The sequence below is a fragment of the Electrona antarctica genome (genome assembly GCF_951216825.1).
Source record: "Electrona antarctica genome assembly, chromosome: 23".
Taxonomy (NCBI): Eukaryota; Metazoa; Chordata; class Actinopteri; order Myctophiformes; family Myctophidae; genus Electrona; species Electrona antarctica.
In genome coordinates this window covers 30,802,436-30,815,855 of record NC_136804.1, presented here as the reverse complement: position 1 = coordinate 30,815,855, position 13,420 = coordinate 30,802,436, and the positions used below count along the sequence as shown (strand labels likewise).

Sequence of the window (13,420 nt, the reverse complement as noted above, 5' to 3'; positions counted from 1 at the left end):
GTTATAATTAAACATAATTAAATATCGATTGAGTGTCACGTCACATATATGTCGGGGAGGTTGTCATTTACTCTGGCAGTATTAATTAAGTTTGCTTGTTTGCTTTGTTGACTTTTGAGTTCTCTTCAGCACCATCGAATGGACAGCGCCCCTGGAGCGAATAGGCTGCATATGGGGGGCTAGAACTCAACATGTCAAATTTGGCATATTGAATATCCGAGTTCGATTTTATTCGCATTAGAAATGCAAACCTACAGTATAACTGCACCTCGATGGATCCGAAGCATGACAGAACATGAAGGTGATTTGGTATTTAGGCTGCACGGAAAAGTCGTGTATAGAACTAATGCTATAGCCTATCAAAATAAATCACAAAAAGCACTTAATATGGGAACCGAATGAAACCCATGACTTTTACAAAAAGCTGTGAAATGACACACACACACACACACACACACACACACCTGGCTCCAGCGTGCACAGCAGCCTGGGCGCGCTCCTGGAGATGCCGTTGCGTTTCCTCAGCACATTGCTGATGATGTTCCCCACCCCTCCTCCTCCTGCGGACCCCCCGGACCCCCGCTGGGCCGCGGCGGAGCGGCGGTGCTGCTTCACGCCGCACGGCCTCGACCTCCTGCCCGCAGCGGAGACACAGAACCTCTCCTGCCTCATATTAATGCCCCTGCACGGTGCGTCCTACCGAGTACTGACCACCGGCACAGACCGTAAGATCATGTCCCAAAAATGGTTCCAAGTTAACGAAAAGGATTCTCCAACACTACACCGCGTGGTTGACTATAGAGTATAGACTCAATGTTGGATGATCAGGCGATACGATAGGCTACATGTAATGCATCTTCGGCCGTATGCGCAATAGGCTGCAAATAAAGACGACCCCCATATGCAATAAATAGCAAGCTGAGTGGAAAATCAATGACTCTATTCTCGTAGACAGCACCAAAGCTCTCAAATAAATCTTCCCCGGTGATGGTTGGTTAGGTGATATGTTTTCTTCCGATCGCTAACAGAAGCAATACATATAAACGCATTCCGTTTCTTCCAAGTCCCCGCTTCAAAAAATATAGGAAGATTACGTCAGCTCAAGCCGGCCGCCACGTTTCAACGTTTCGCTCGTCTAAATTAAATGTGTTTTAAGTGAACGTTAAAAAAGGGCAAAAAAAGCAGAAATCACTGTTAATCCATGATGGAGAGATGCTGCATGCATGCAGCGCCGTTCTGCTGGCGTCATGAGTCATGACATGACGAGGCAGGGCAGGGTGCATTTAGCATGGATGGAGAGAGAGAGAGAGAGAGAGATGTGGGGAGGAGATAGGCTAGGAAGCAGTGGGTTCCAACCAGTGGTCCGGGGACCAGCAGTGGTCCTTGAGGGGGTTCCAGGTGGTCCCCATGCTAAATGATGGATAGTTGGTATAACCAAATGGACCCTTATTAGATCTATTATTACTGAATTTACAAGACAAGAAGACTATACACAATGAATGTAGAAGAAAATGTTATTTTGATCGTTTGCCCGTCTCTCCTAATGGTACCAACATCAATACAGCTTGGAACTGTGGACATTTCTTTAGTTTTGGGTCTGATATAAGGCTAAATCTCATCAAATGCAGAATAAATAATGGGCCTTGATATGAAAAGGGTTGAAACCCCTGGGGTAGAGGATGGGGTGATGGCATCATGACATGAGGAGGCAGGGTGCAGTTGAAACCCCCTGAGATAGAGGATGGGGTGATGGCATCATGACATGAGGAGGCAGGGTGCAGTTGAAACCCCTGGGGTAGAGGATGGGGTGATGGCATCATGACATGAGGAGGCAGGGTGCAGTTGAAACCCCCTGAGGTAGAGGATGGGGTGATGGCATCATGACATGAGGAGGCAGGGTGCAGTTGAAACCCCCTGGGGCAGAGGATGGGGTGATGGCATCATGCCATGAGGAGGCAGGGTGCAGTTGAAACCCCTGGGGTAGAGGATGGGGTGATGGCATCATGACATGAGGAGGCAGGGTGCAGTTGAAACCCCCTGAGATAGAGGATGGGGTGATGGCATCATGACATGAGGAGGCAGGGTGCAGTTGAAACCCCCTGAGATAGAGGATGGGGTGATGGCATCATGACATGAGGAGGCAGGGTGCAGTTGAAACCCCCTGAGGTAGAGGATGGGGTGATGGCATCATGACATGAGGAGGCAGGGTGCCGTTGAAACCCCCTGAGGTAGAGGATGGGGTGATGGAATCATGACATGAGGCAGGGTGCAGTTGAAACCCCCTGAGATAGAGGATGGGGTGATGGCATCATGACATGAGGAGGCAGGGTGCAGTTGAAACCCCCTGAGGTAGAGGATGGGGTGATGGCATCATGAGGAGGCAGGGTGCAGTTGAAACCCCCTGAGGTAGAGGATGGGGTGATGGCATCATGACATGAGGAGGCAGGGTGCAGTTGAAACCCCCTGGGGTAGAGGATGGGGTGATGGCATCATGAGGAGGCAGGGTGCAGTTGAAACCCCCTGAGGTAGAGGATGGGGTGATGGCATCATGACATGAGGAGGCAGGGTGCAGTTGAAACCCCCTGAGGTAGAGGATGGGGTGATGGCATTATGAGGAGGCAGGGTGCAGTTGAAACCCCCTGAGGTAGAGGATGGGGTGATGGCATCATGACATGAGGAGGCAGGGTGCCGTTGAAACCCCTGGGGTAGAGGATGGGGTGATGGCATCATGACATGAGGAGGCAGGGTGCAGTTGAAACCCCCTGAGGTAGAGGATGGGGTGATGGCATCATGACCTGAGGAGGCAGGGTGCAGTTGAAACCCCCTGAAATAGAGGATGGGGTGATGTCATCATGACATGAGGAGGCAGGGTGCAGTTGAAACCCCCTGAGGTAGAGGATGGGGTGATGGCATCATGCCATGAGGAGGCAGGGTGCAGTTGAAACCCCTGGGGTAGAGGATGGGGTGATGGCATCATGACATGAGGAGGCAGGGTGCAGTTGAAACCCCTGGGGTAGAGGATGGGGTGATGGCATCATGACATGAGGAGGCAGGGTGCAGTTGAAACCCCCTGAGGTAGAGGATGGGGTGATGGCATCATGACATGACGAGGCAGGGTGCAGTTGAAACCCCCTGAGGTAGAGGATGGGGTGATGGCATCATGACATGAGGCAGGGTGCAGTTGAAACCCCTGGGGTAGAGGATGGGGTGATGGCATCATGACATGAGGAGGCAGGGTGCCGTTGAAACCCTCTGAGGTAGAGGATGGGGTGATGGCATCATGAGGAGGCAGGGTGCAGTTGAAACCCCCTGAGGTAGAGGATGGGGTGATGGCATCATGAGGAGGCAGGGTGCAGTTGAAACCCCCTGAGGTAGAGGATGGGGTGATGGCATCATGACATGAGGAGGCAGGGTGCCGTTGAAACCCCTGGGGTAGAGGATGGGGTGATGGCATCATGACATGAGGAGGCAGGGTGCAGTTGAAACCCCCTGAGGTAGAGGATGGGGTGATGGCATCATGACCTGAGGAGGCAGGGTGCAGTTGAAACCCCCTGAAATAGAGGATGGGGTGATGTCATCATGACATGAGGAGGCAGGGTGCAGTTGAAACCCCCTGAGGTAGAGGATGGGGTGATGGCATCATGCCATGAGGAGGCAGGGTGCAGTTGAAACCCCTGGGGTAGAGGATGGGGTGATGGCATCATGACATGAGGAGGCAGGGTGCAGTTGAAACCCCTGGGGTAGAGGATGGGGTGATGGCATCATGACATGAGGAGGCAGGGTGCAGTTGAAACCCCCTGAGGTAGAGGATGGGGTGATGGCATCATGACATGACGAGGCAGGGTGCAGTTGAAACCCCCTGAGGTAGAGGATGGGGTGATGGCATCATGACATGAGGCAGGGTGCAGTTGAAACCCCTGGGGTAGAGGATGGGGTGATGGCATCATGACATGAGGAGGCAGGGTGCCGTTGAAACCCTCTGAGGTAGAGGATGGGGTGATGGCATCATGAGGAGGCAGGGTGCAGTTGAAACCCCCTGAGGTAGAGGATGGGGTGATGGCATCATGACATGACGAGGCAGGGTGCCGTCCCACCCCCTGCGAGGGCACTGGAAGATCATTTCCCATTCATTATTCCAAAGACGTTTCAAAACGCATAACGGACAAAGCCAACAGCCGAGTTGACAAATCATGACAATAAATTTGGGGACGAACAATTAATTAGAAAGAAGAAAAAAAGGGCAGGGTACAACACGTTTTTCTTCTAATTATTTGTTCGTCCCAAAAAAAAAGAAATAAAATTGGATCGAGAAGCTCTACAAGCTCACAATGCATTGCAACGCATTGTGAGCTTGTAGATCTGCTATTAATCTCCAAAGTAACTATAAACTAAAGTTTTCATATAATTGTGGTGAATTAAAAGTACAATATCTGCCTCTGAGATGAAGTAGAAGTAATGTATGGAACATTCGAAATAATCCAGTAATGTAAAAGCACCTCAAAATTGTACTTAAGTAGGCTACAGTAGGCTACAGTACTTGAATACTTTCTACCACTGCATTTAGCAGATCTCAGCATAAATCTATATTAACATGTTTACAGATCCAATTTGAATGGAAAAGAAGCTGTGACTGACATTGTACATCTGTAAGCAGATGTACAATAGCAGTAGCACACATGCATAACAATTTTGAACAGAAATGAGGGTATAAGCAGGTTTGGGTCAACAAAATCAACAAAGCTCGTCACCTCAGAATCTGGATTAATATCTGTGTAGTAGGCCTTTAAAGCTCAACATTAGTGTGTCTGTGTGACAGTCAATTTAACTTGGCTTGTTAATTTGCGCTCCGTGGAGGGCATATCTCCACCAGACCAGATGGCCTATACCCTGCAGGACTGTGCAAGTCATGGGTTGCAGGTTGCAGCCACAGGGCCGAGGAAGCTGTGGGGGAAATGGTGTTATAGCCTATGTGGCATATAATGATCACATCTCTACAATAAACAGTGACATTTGTTGCATTTGTGGTGCCCCCTATGGGTCTAAGTGTGAAATTGTACAACCTACCATTCAAGAGTTCAAAGTCAAATGGTAAAATGGGCTGGTATGACACCGCCATGAGGCACATTTGAAGAATTTTGGTTCAAGTGAATTTCTTGGCGTACTGCAAGTTTGTTATTTCGTTGGTAACATTACTAATAGTTCCTCTTTCTTTGTTATATCTGTGAAAACCACCTTGATAAAAACAAAACACAATTGTGCTGTTCCAAAGTGCCTAGAGAAACTAACGCGTTTCGGCACGCAGGCCTTCGTTTCAAACGCTGAGGAAGGCCTGCGTGCCGAAACGCATTCGTTTCTCTAGGTGGACTGCTGCCGATTGTGTTTTCAGGAAATAAAGAAACTCAAACTTTATACGTGTGCGGATATTCCCTTTTTCCATTGATCTTAAAGAATCTGCACCCATCAGCTACAGCAGGGTTCCACAATAGGCGGTCCCACATATAAATGGCATTAAATGGGGGTCAGTAGCCAATGCATGTCAAACTGGGCATCCTTCAAATTAAAATATGAGAATCATTGCTAGAGCCCTGCCATCATGCATATTCAAGGGCTTTTGGCACTCAGAGAGTGTACACATGGAGTGTATAAATTTAACCAAATGGACCATAACAGGTCTATTTGGTTCCATTTGTACTCTCTCAGAGTTAAGCTGATATTGATTTTTATAAATACAAGTTATAATAAATTGAGGTCCCACATATAAATGGCATTAAATGGGGGTCAGTAGCCTATGCATGTCAAACTGGGCATCCTTCAAATTAAAATATGAGAATCCCTGGCCTGATATACATGTATCTTTTCAAATGGGGTCTTGCCCTGAAAATGAATTTATTTTACACTCTCAAGAGGAGTGTAACACTGGTTGAGAACCTGTTCTACATATATTCTAAGCTTAATGAATTAATGAAAATATGGTCAAAATATGGCCCTTGGGGAAAATTAATTGGGGAACCCTGAGCTACAGAGACAATCAACTTGACTCCCTGACTAGAGCGTGCCTTCACCTACAACGGTTGTTGTTCTACTGCTGCACAATTCATCGAAAAAAGATCGGAATCTGGATTCAGACACCTATGCGATCTAATTTCTAAATTTGAGCAAGAATCGTGCAGCGCTAGTTGACTGTCCAATTCATTTAAGTTACTCTTGTGTTTTTGCTACAAGAGAGAGACTTTAAGAGAAGTCTTAAGTCAAGCACTTTGGTGTTGTTGGCTCCAGGTGCCACATTTTGAAAAGTAGTAATGTTCACTACAGACAGATAAATATTTTCATGGACAAAATGAGAATTGTGTGAGAATCGTGATCTCAATTCTTGTGGAGGGAAATCGCGATTTGAGATTTCTCTCCAGGACTACCATGTCCACAAAAGGTTTGGCACTGATCTGTCCAGCTGTTTGCGAGCCCCCCCCCCCCCCCCCACACACACACACACACACACACACACACACACACACACACACACACACACACACACACACACACACACACACACACACACACACACACACACACACACACACACACACACACACACACACACACACACACACACACACACACACACACACACACACACACACACACACACACACACACACACACACACACACAAGAGAGCATAATCTGAAAACAGAATCTAATAACTAGCCAAACGGGGGGAAACTAGACCTCGCCAAGCACTGGGATGCAGAGCTGACGTACTCCAACATTCTCTGATTGAAAAAGGCTTTGATTTAGAAGCCTTACAAGCTGGATTGGTTGGTTCAATTGGTTGGTGAATAAAAACCAAAAAGGGACAACCTTGTCAAACCGGTTGGTATAAGCTATAGCTTATAAGAAACAACCCAAAAGCAGCTGGATCACGTTTCGAATGCCTTCAATGCATTGTAAGGGACAAAATCACATTGAATCAGAGCATTCGATGCTCCAGTAGACGCGGCTACTGACCTACCAGATCTCAGTAGGCTGCGTTCTGTGCAGTTGATCACGGCTACCAGCGACGACATGCGTTGTCAACTGACTACGTGGCCGGGTAAAACTGATATGAGGTTTGGGGACTTCAGAGCCATAGAGTAAGACAGAGTTACGCAAAGTCCGTTCACTTCATGGGGCCAGTCCAATGGCGGCTCTTCTACGGCTCGACTTCTATTGAGCACGGGGATAACCGGAAGTTTACGGAACGCATTGGAGTCTATGGGCTCGCGCGAGTGCATGAACCACGTGACCGGGTTGTTTTCTGCCCCCTCAATATCGCAACTCTTCTATTAGATGGCTCTGGGGGACTTATGTGGCTGGTTAAGACTGATATGAGGTTAGGGGACTTACGTGGCCGGTTAAGACTGATATGAGGTTATAGGGGACTTACGTGGCCGGTTAAGACTGATATGAGGTTATAGGGGACTTACGTGGCCTGGTAAGACTGATATGAGGTTAGGGGACTTACGTGGCCGGTTAAGACTGATATGAGGTTATAGGGGACTTACGTGGCCTGGTAAGACTGATATGAGGTTAGGGGACTTACGTGGCCGGTTAAGACTGATATGAGGTTATAGGGGACTTACGTGGCCGGTTAAGACTGATATGAGGTCGCTGCACATCGCACGTTGTCGCTGTCAAAACGGTAGCCGTGATCAACGCACAGAATGCAGCCTAATGAATTTCTCCGAAACGTCACGATATAGAGAGACGGTTGCGGTAGATCAGTCTACCGGAGCATTGAATGCTCGGATCATGAAAGGTGATTTTGTCCCTTCTTTCAAAGCATTGCACAACACAAGATGGCCCTTACGTCGTTTCTGGGAAACGGCTTGAAGGCACGCAGTGATGATGTCATAATTCTTCTGCAGTTTGTGGTGCAGCCGGTCGCGTCTGCGCAGCTGGCGGAGCAGCTTGGCCGACTGCAGGCCTGTGCGATACTTCACTTCCTGGATGATGGAACGCAGCTCCTCTGGATCTAAACATGTACAGAATGACATGCAGACAGACAGACAGACAGACAGACAGACAGACAGACAAGACAGACCACATTAGAAATGAAACCGCACGCATGAATGAAACTCTAGGTTGACTTTTGGGTTTTTTTATCCCACGATTTTCGAAACCTTTTTTTTCTTTTAACCCAGTGTCTGAGTTGTCTAATGTAATCCTAGGCGCTACACTCCCTCTGCCAACCTGGGGAGAGCAACGGACTGGGTTGGGGGGGGGGGGGGGAATCGGCGACCCCGGTTGGACGTAGTGCGTGGAAGGAACACGCGGGAATGGACCTTCTAGCTGTGAGGCGACAGCAACAGTGCTACCAACTGTGCCACCGTGCCCCCTCCTATTTTATCCATGCTGTAGATTTTGGAAAACAAACTACATAATAAGCTTAGGGTTTCATCACCCTAGTGTCCCGTTAATTTATATGAACCCCCTGCTCCTGTTCAATCAATGGATACTCGTTTGAATGATTAAATAACAATTCTACAGGGACTGGACTGGACACACACACGTGGCATTAGACTGTAATAAAAACTAACACTTGAGAACATCATGCAAATAATATCCAGGAAGTATAGACCTGCCACATAATATGCAGCCACATTTTCACGATTAAAACAAATAGCAGATCTACAGGCTCGTAGCACGCCACTCTGTGCCGCAATGAGCTTGTAGATCTGCTATTTTTCAATAGCTAAAGTATAACATACTGTAATGCTTGAAACACCAAAAGGGGTTCTCGTACAGAATGGGATAATCAGTGTTCAGAGCAGAACTATTTCCAACACTGCAGGCACACAGTACTAACTACTGTATGAACTACAGGTAGAAGGGCAACGTGTAATGCCACAGTAAAACCAACTTGTACAATCTCAGAGGTAATTGAATACTGAGGGATCGTGTGTCATTTCCTCGCCATCTCTCTCCATTCCTCTGTTCTCCATTTTCTCACCGCCATTACATTACATGTCTGTCTGACAATGGAAACTTTGCAGTCAAAGACTTCCCTTTACACAATTACAATGAATAAGTAATAATAATAAAACCTGTACACAATCAATACAATGAATAGCTTGATTACCTGTGATTCCCAACCTTTTTGCTTGGAGACCCCCCCTTCTTACATCTGACAAAGCTGAGAACCCCCCCCCACGTGTGTGTGTGTGTGTGTGTGTGTGTGTGTGTGTGTGTGTGTGTGTGTGTGTGTGTGTGTGTGTGTGTGTGTGTGTGTGTGTGTGTGTGTGTGTGTGTGTGTGTGCGGGAGGGCAAACAGTGAAGACACGCACGTCTACACAATAGGTTTATTTAATAGGAGGATTCCAAAAGGTGCAGAGGAAGACAATGGCAATGAATGAGAAGAGCGTGTGTGTGTGTGTGTGTGTGTGTGTGTGTGTGTGTGTGTGTGTGTGTTTGTGCAAACTAATTACTTGTAAGGTAAACTAATTAAAGGTCAACTGTCAGTCTGAGAGGCTTGTGAAGCTGCATGTTCAAATAGTTTTGTCTTGTTATTGTATAGACCCGGTGGTGACCCGGTGTGACCCACAGAGAAAGACAGCTAGTTTCTAACCAACTTGCAGAAGTGTGGAGCTATCTTAGCAGCACATTTTCAAAACTAGATTTGTTTACGAGTTGAATCTAGAGTTGCAATCAATACCCTACATTGACAGCCCATTGATCCAAATAGACATTTCCGATCTGCTTGTATTAAACAACGTTAAACTCACCAACGTTGCAGCTGTAAGGCAAGCTTGAAAGATCCTCTTTCAATCTGCAAAGTGTTTGTTTCATAAGAAAAATCCACCATAGACATGTTATGAGCTACTTTCTGTCAAGAAATTCAATGCAGGTGAAGTGTTGGAGTTTCAAAGCGCTCGTCGGAAGTCACTGAACGGCCGTACGTATCACCTATTTACTTAGAAAAATCACCGGCAAAGAATTTCTTGACAGAAAGTAGCTCATAACATGTCTACGGTGGATCTTTATGAAACAAACACTTTGCAGATTGAAAGAGGATCATTCAAGCTTGCCTTACAGCTGCAAGGTTGGTGAGTTTAATGTTGTTAAACTAGTTGTCACATGGACGGACCGCATCAGAAATGTGGACCTCTATGGGGACCTACCACGGGTCACGGACAAATTAAGTCAGAGAGAGAAGGATGAGGCTGGCAGGGCACTGCGTCAGGCACCCAGAACTTGAGGCAAGTAAATTGACCCTATGGGAGCCAACCCGGGGCAAAGCCAGGAGGGGAAAGAAGCGCACCACCTATGTAGATGTGCTGCAGCGCGACAGCTTGGCTGACAACACTGCAGAGCTCAAGAACCTGATGTTGGATAGGAAATTGTGGAGGGCAGCGATCCAGGAATCCCGAGTTGGTTAGACCTCATTCTCGCAGCAACTAACTACAGCTGCAAGGTTGGTGAGTTTAACATCGTTTAATAAGCAGATCGGAGACATTTCTATTTGGATCAATGGGATGTCAATGGAGGGTATATTGCAACTCTAAACTAAACTAAAAAAATCTAGTGCTGCAAATTGCAGCCAGAGCTATCTATGATGCATATAATATATGCATCATTATGTATATTATACATAATGATGCAACAAGAATGCATATAGGCTAATTATCCGTCACCACCAGGTACACAAATATGTTATAATTAATTATTATTTCTTATATACTGTAGCTTGAAATTATTTACAGTGAATAGAACCAATTCATATCCATTACTTGGGCTATACCTAGCTCTGGTCCATAGCCTAGCAGGGGTTCCCAAACGTTTTCATGTCAAGGACCCCCAAAATGACCCCCCATTAGAAAAGATGTGCCAGGGACCCCTATAAGAGAAGATTTGTACAGCTCTAGCAGTGATTCTCAACCATTTTAATTTCAAGGACCCCCCAGTTTGATATGCAACAGGCTACGGGGACTCCCATTTAATGGCATTTCTATCTCTGAGACCCCAGTTTATATTGTACGGGTCCATTTGGTTCCATTTGTACACTCTCTGAGTTACAGACCCACAAGGGTCCATTTTGTTCTTAATTATAATTTAGCTGGGGACCCCCTGGAACTCTCTCAAGGACCCCTAGGGGTCCCCGGACCCCACTTTGGGAACCATTGACCTACAGTACGGTAGTACCTACAAATACAATCATTTTCACACACACCTTTCTTGGCCAGGTAGTCCATCTGGTGCCTCCTGGTGTGTCTCTCCTGCAGCTCCTGCAGGAACCCGGAGCCCGTGTTGGAGCGACCCAGGAACGGCGCGTCGGAGCTGGACGCCTCCGTGGAGCTGTCCAGGCCGCTCGCGGACCCCCCGCGGACCCCCTCGCCGCCGCTGTACGTGTCGTAGAGCTCCACCAACAGGCAGTCCACGATGGAGGCATGGCGCGGGCCGCCGGCACCGTTCATGATCCGTTCCGCCCAGTCCGAGTCTTCGTCCACTCCCACGGTGCCACCGCCGGCACCGATGACCATGCCACCGGGTCCGGTGGTGGCAGCGGTGTGACCGTGACCGTTGGGGACCGTTGGTGGCGTGTCATCATTATTATGATCCAAGGAGCTCCTCCACTGCTGAAAGGCGCTGAAACCGTCCAAGAACACGGACGAGTTGACGAACACTCCGCTCTCCTCGTCGTCAGAACAACAGCCCATGATTTCACCCTCCTCCTGCTCCTGTATGTCAATTTCCAAAAGTTCTTCTCCCACCTGCTGCTGCGACGCCATCTTATTGTTGTTATTATTATTATTATTGGGCTAACCTAAAACAAAAAACGAGCCAAATCCCATCATGGCCAGACGTTATTATGTTGTTTTTTTAGGGTGCCCGCTGCTGCTGCTGTCATTTCACTCCATGCAGGACAGGCAGCAAACAACAGAAAACTAAAGAAAGATTATTATTAAAGATCACTAAAAGAAATAATTAAGATAAAGATTAAAGAGGATATTGTTCCGGGTGGTGGAAGTACATTCCACTCCTCAGGGAGGTATAGCTGTTGAACTAGCTTTTAAGTTCCTTCCTCAAAGACTTCCAGCAGGCAGTTAGTCCAACCCACTCCGAAAGTTGGGAGGACATGATCAGCCTAAACTTTATGTGGAAGTGCACTGCGACAGGTGGCGGCGCGCAGGTCTGCAGGTGCACTACACCAGTGGTTCTCAAAGTGGAACCAAATGGACCCTAACTAGTAACTAGTCCATTTGTACACTCTCAGAGTTAAAGGACAACTTTAGATTTTGAACCAAGGTTCATGTTTTAGGTTGTTATTAGAGAAAGTTAAAGAGGAGTGTTAATTTTTTTTAATTTGCTGCTTTCTTTCGTTTTAGGGATTTTAGCAGTTTTTGACAGGGGGGCGGGGGTATGAGGGCAATGTGACAAACTGACGTATTGAGCCTATGACACAGTGTGGCTTCCCCCTAGTAGGCTACCTTCACATTCAGTAGATCCTGTGATCTTTTGTGGCCAGATTTAATTTATTGGGGTCTATTATGACTATAGTAAATAATAAAAAAAAGAAATCGCTATAATTTAAAAAATATATATACATATTTAGCCCCATGTTCGAATGCCCCCGCCCCCCTGTCAAAAACTGCTAAAATCCCTAAAATGAAAGAAAGCAGTAAATGAAAATAAACTAGAAAAAGTGCCCTTCTGGGCACAGGTCTCCACCAGGAGGATAGGACTGTGTGAGATGTTTGGCAAAATGTTTAGGAGTAATATAAACATGTTTGCCTTTGATGGCAATTGGATGATTTGAGGCATTTTGTTCCAAAAATGTGTTTTGCAAAAATCAACCTGTTGGTGGCGCTATAACAGGCCAATGTGAAAAGGGTGGGATATATTCCTCAGCCTAGTAAGAAAATGTGTGAAAGATTTCAGGTAAATTGCATGCTGCGTTCATGATTTGAGGCTTTTGTTCCAAACGGGGCAATCTTGCAAACTGTGAAAGCCAATTATAGCCAATTAGGATGGAATATGAAATATCGGACAGATCCGACTTGAGCACATGACCATAGAGATACTGTGTAACGATTTGTGAGATTTTTGGACAGAATCTGGAGGAGTAATATAAAAAAATGTGTTTTACAAAAGTCGGCCTCCTGGTGGCGCTATAAAAGGCAGATGCGGAAAATGCAGGTCAAAGGTTTGTCCTTGGCCTCTAGGGAGTGTGCATGCAACGTTTCACGCAGATCGGTGCAGTTTTAGGTAAAGAATGTGAAAAGCTGCCTCATGGTGGCGCTATAACAGGCCGTTCTGGAAAATGCGGGGTAGAGGTTCATTGTTGGCATCCAGGGAGTGTGTGTGCAAAGTTTGGCATCGACCGGATTAACGGTGCCGGAGATTAGCTGTACACAGACGGACGGAAGGAAGGACGGAAGGACGG

General features: G+C 46.9%; 1 protein-coding gene across 1 annotated transcript in view; it reads right to left on the bottom strand.

The window, feature by feature from the left end:
* Positions 1-12,178, bottom strand: part of tbc1d30 (TBC1 domain family, member 30) — a 36,391-nt gene extending 24,213 nt beyond the window's left edge. Inside the window, exons 1-2 of the mRNA XM_079494655.1 lie at positions 11,207-12,178; positions 7,847-8,011 (exon numbers count right to left, since the gene is read on the bottom strand). Coding sequence (XP_079350781.1) covers positions 7,847-8,011; positions 11,207-11,765 — 724 coding nt within the window. The 5' untranslated portion in view covers positions 11,766-12,178. The remainder of the gene's footprint in view (positions 1-7,846; positions 8,012-11,206) is intronic.
* Positions 12,179-13,420: the final 1,242 nt, after the last annotated feature.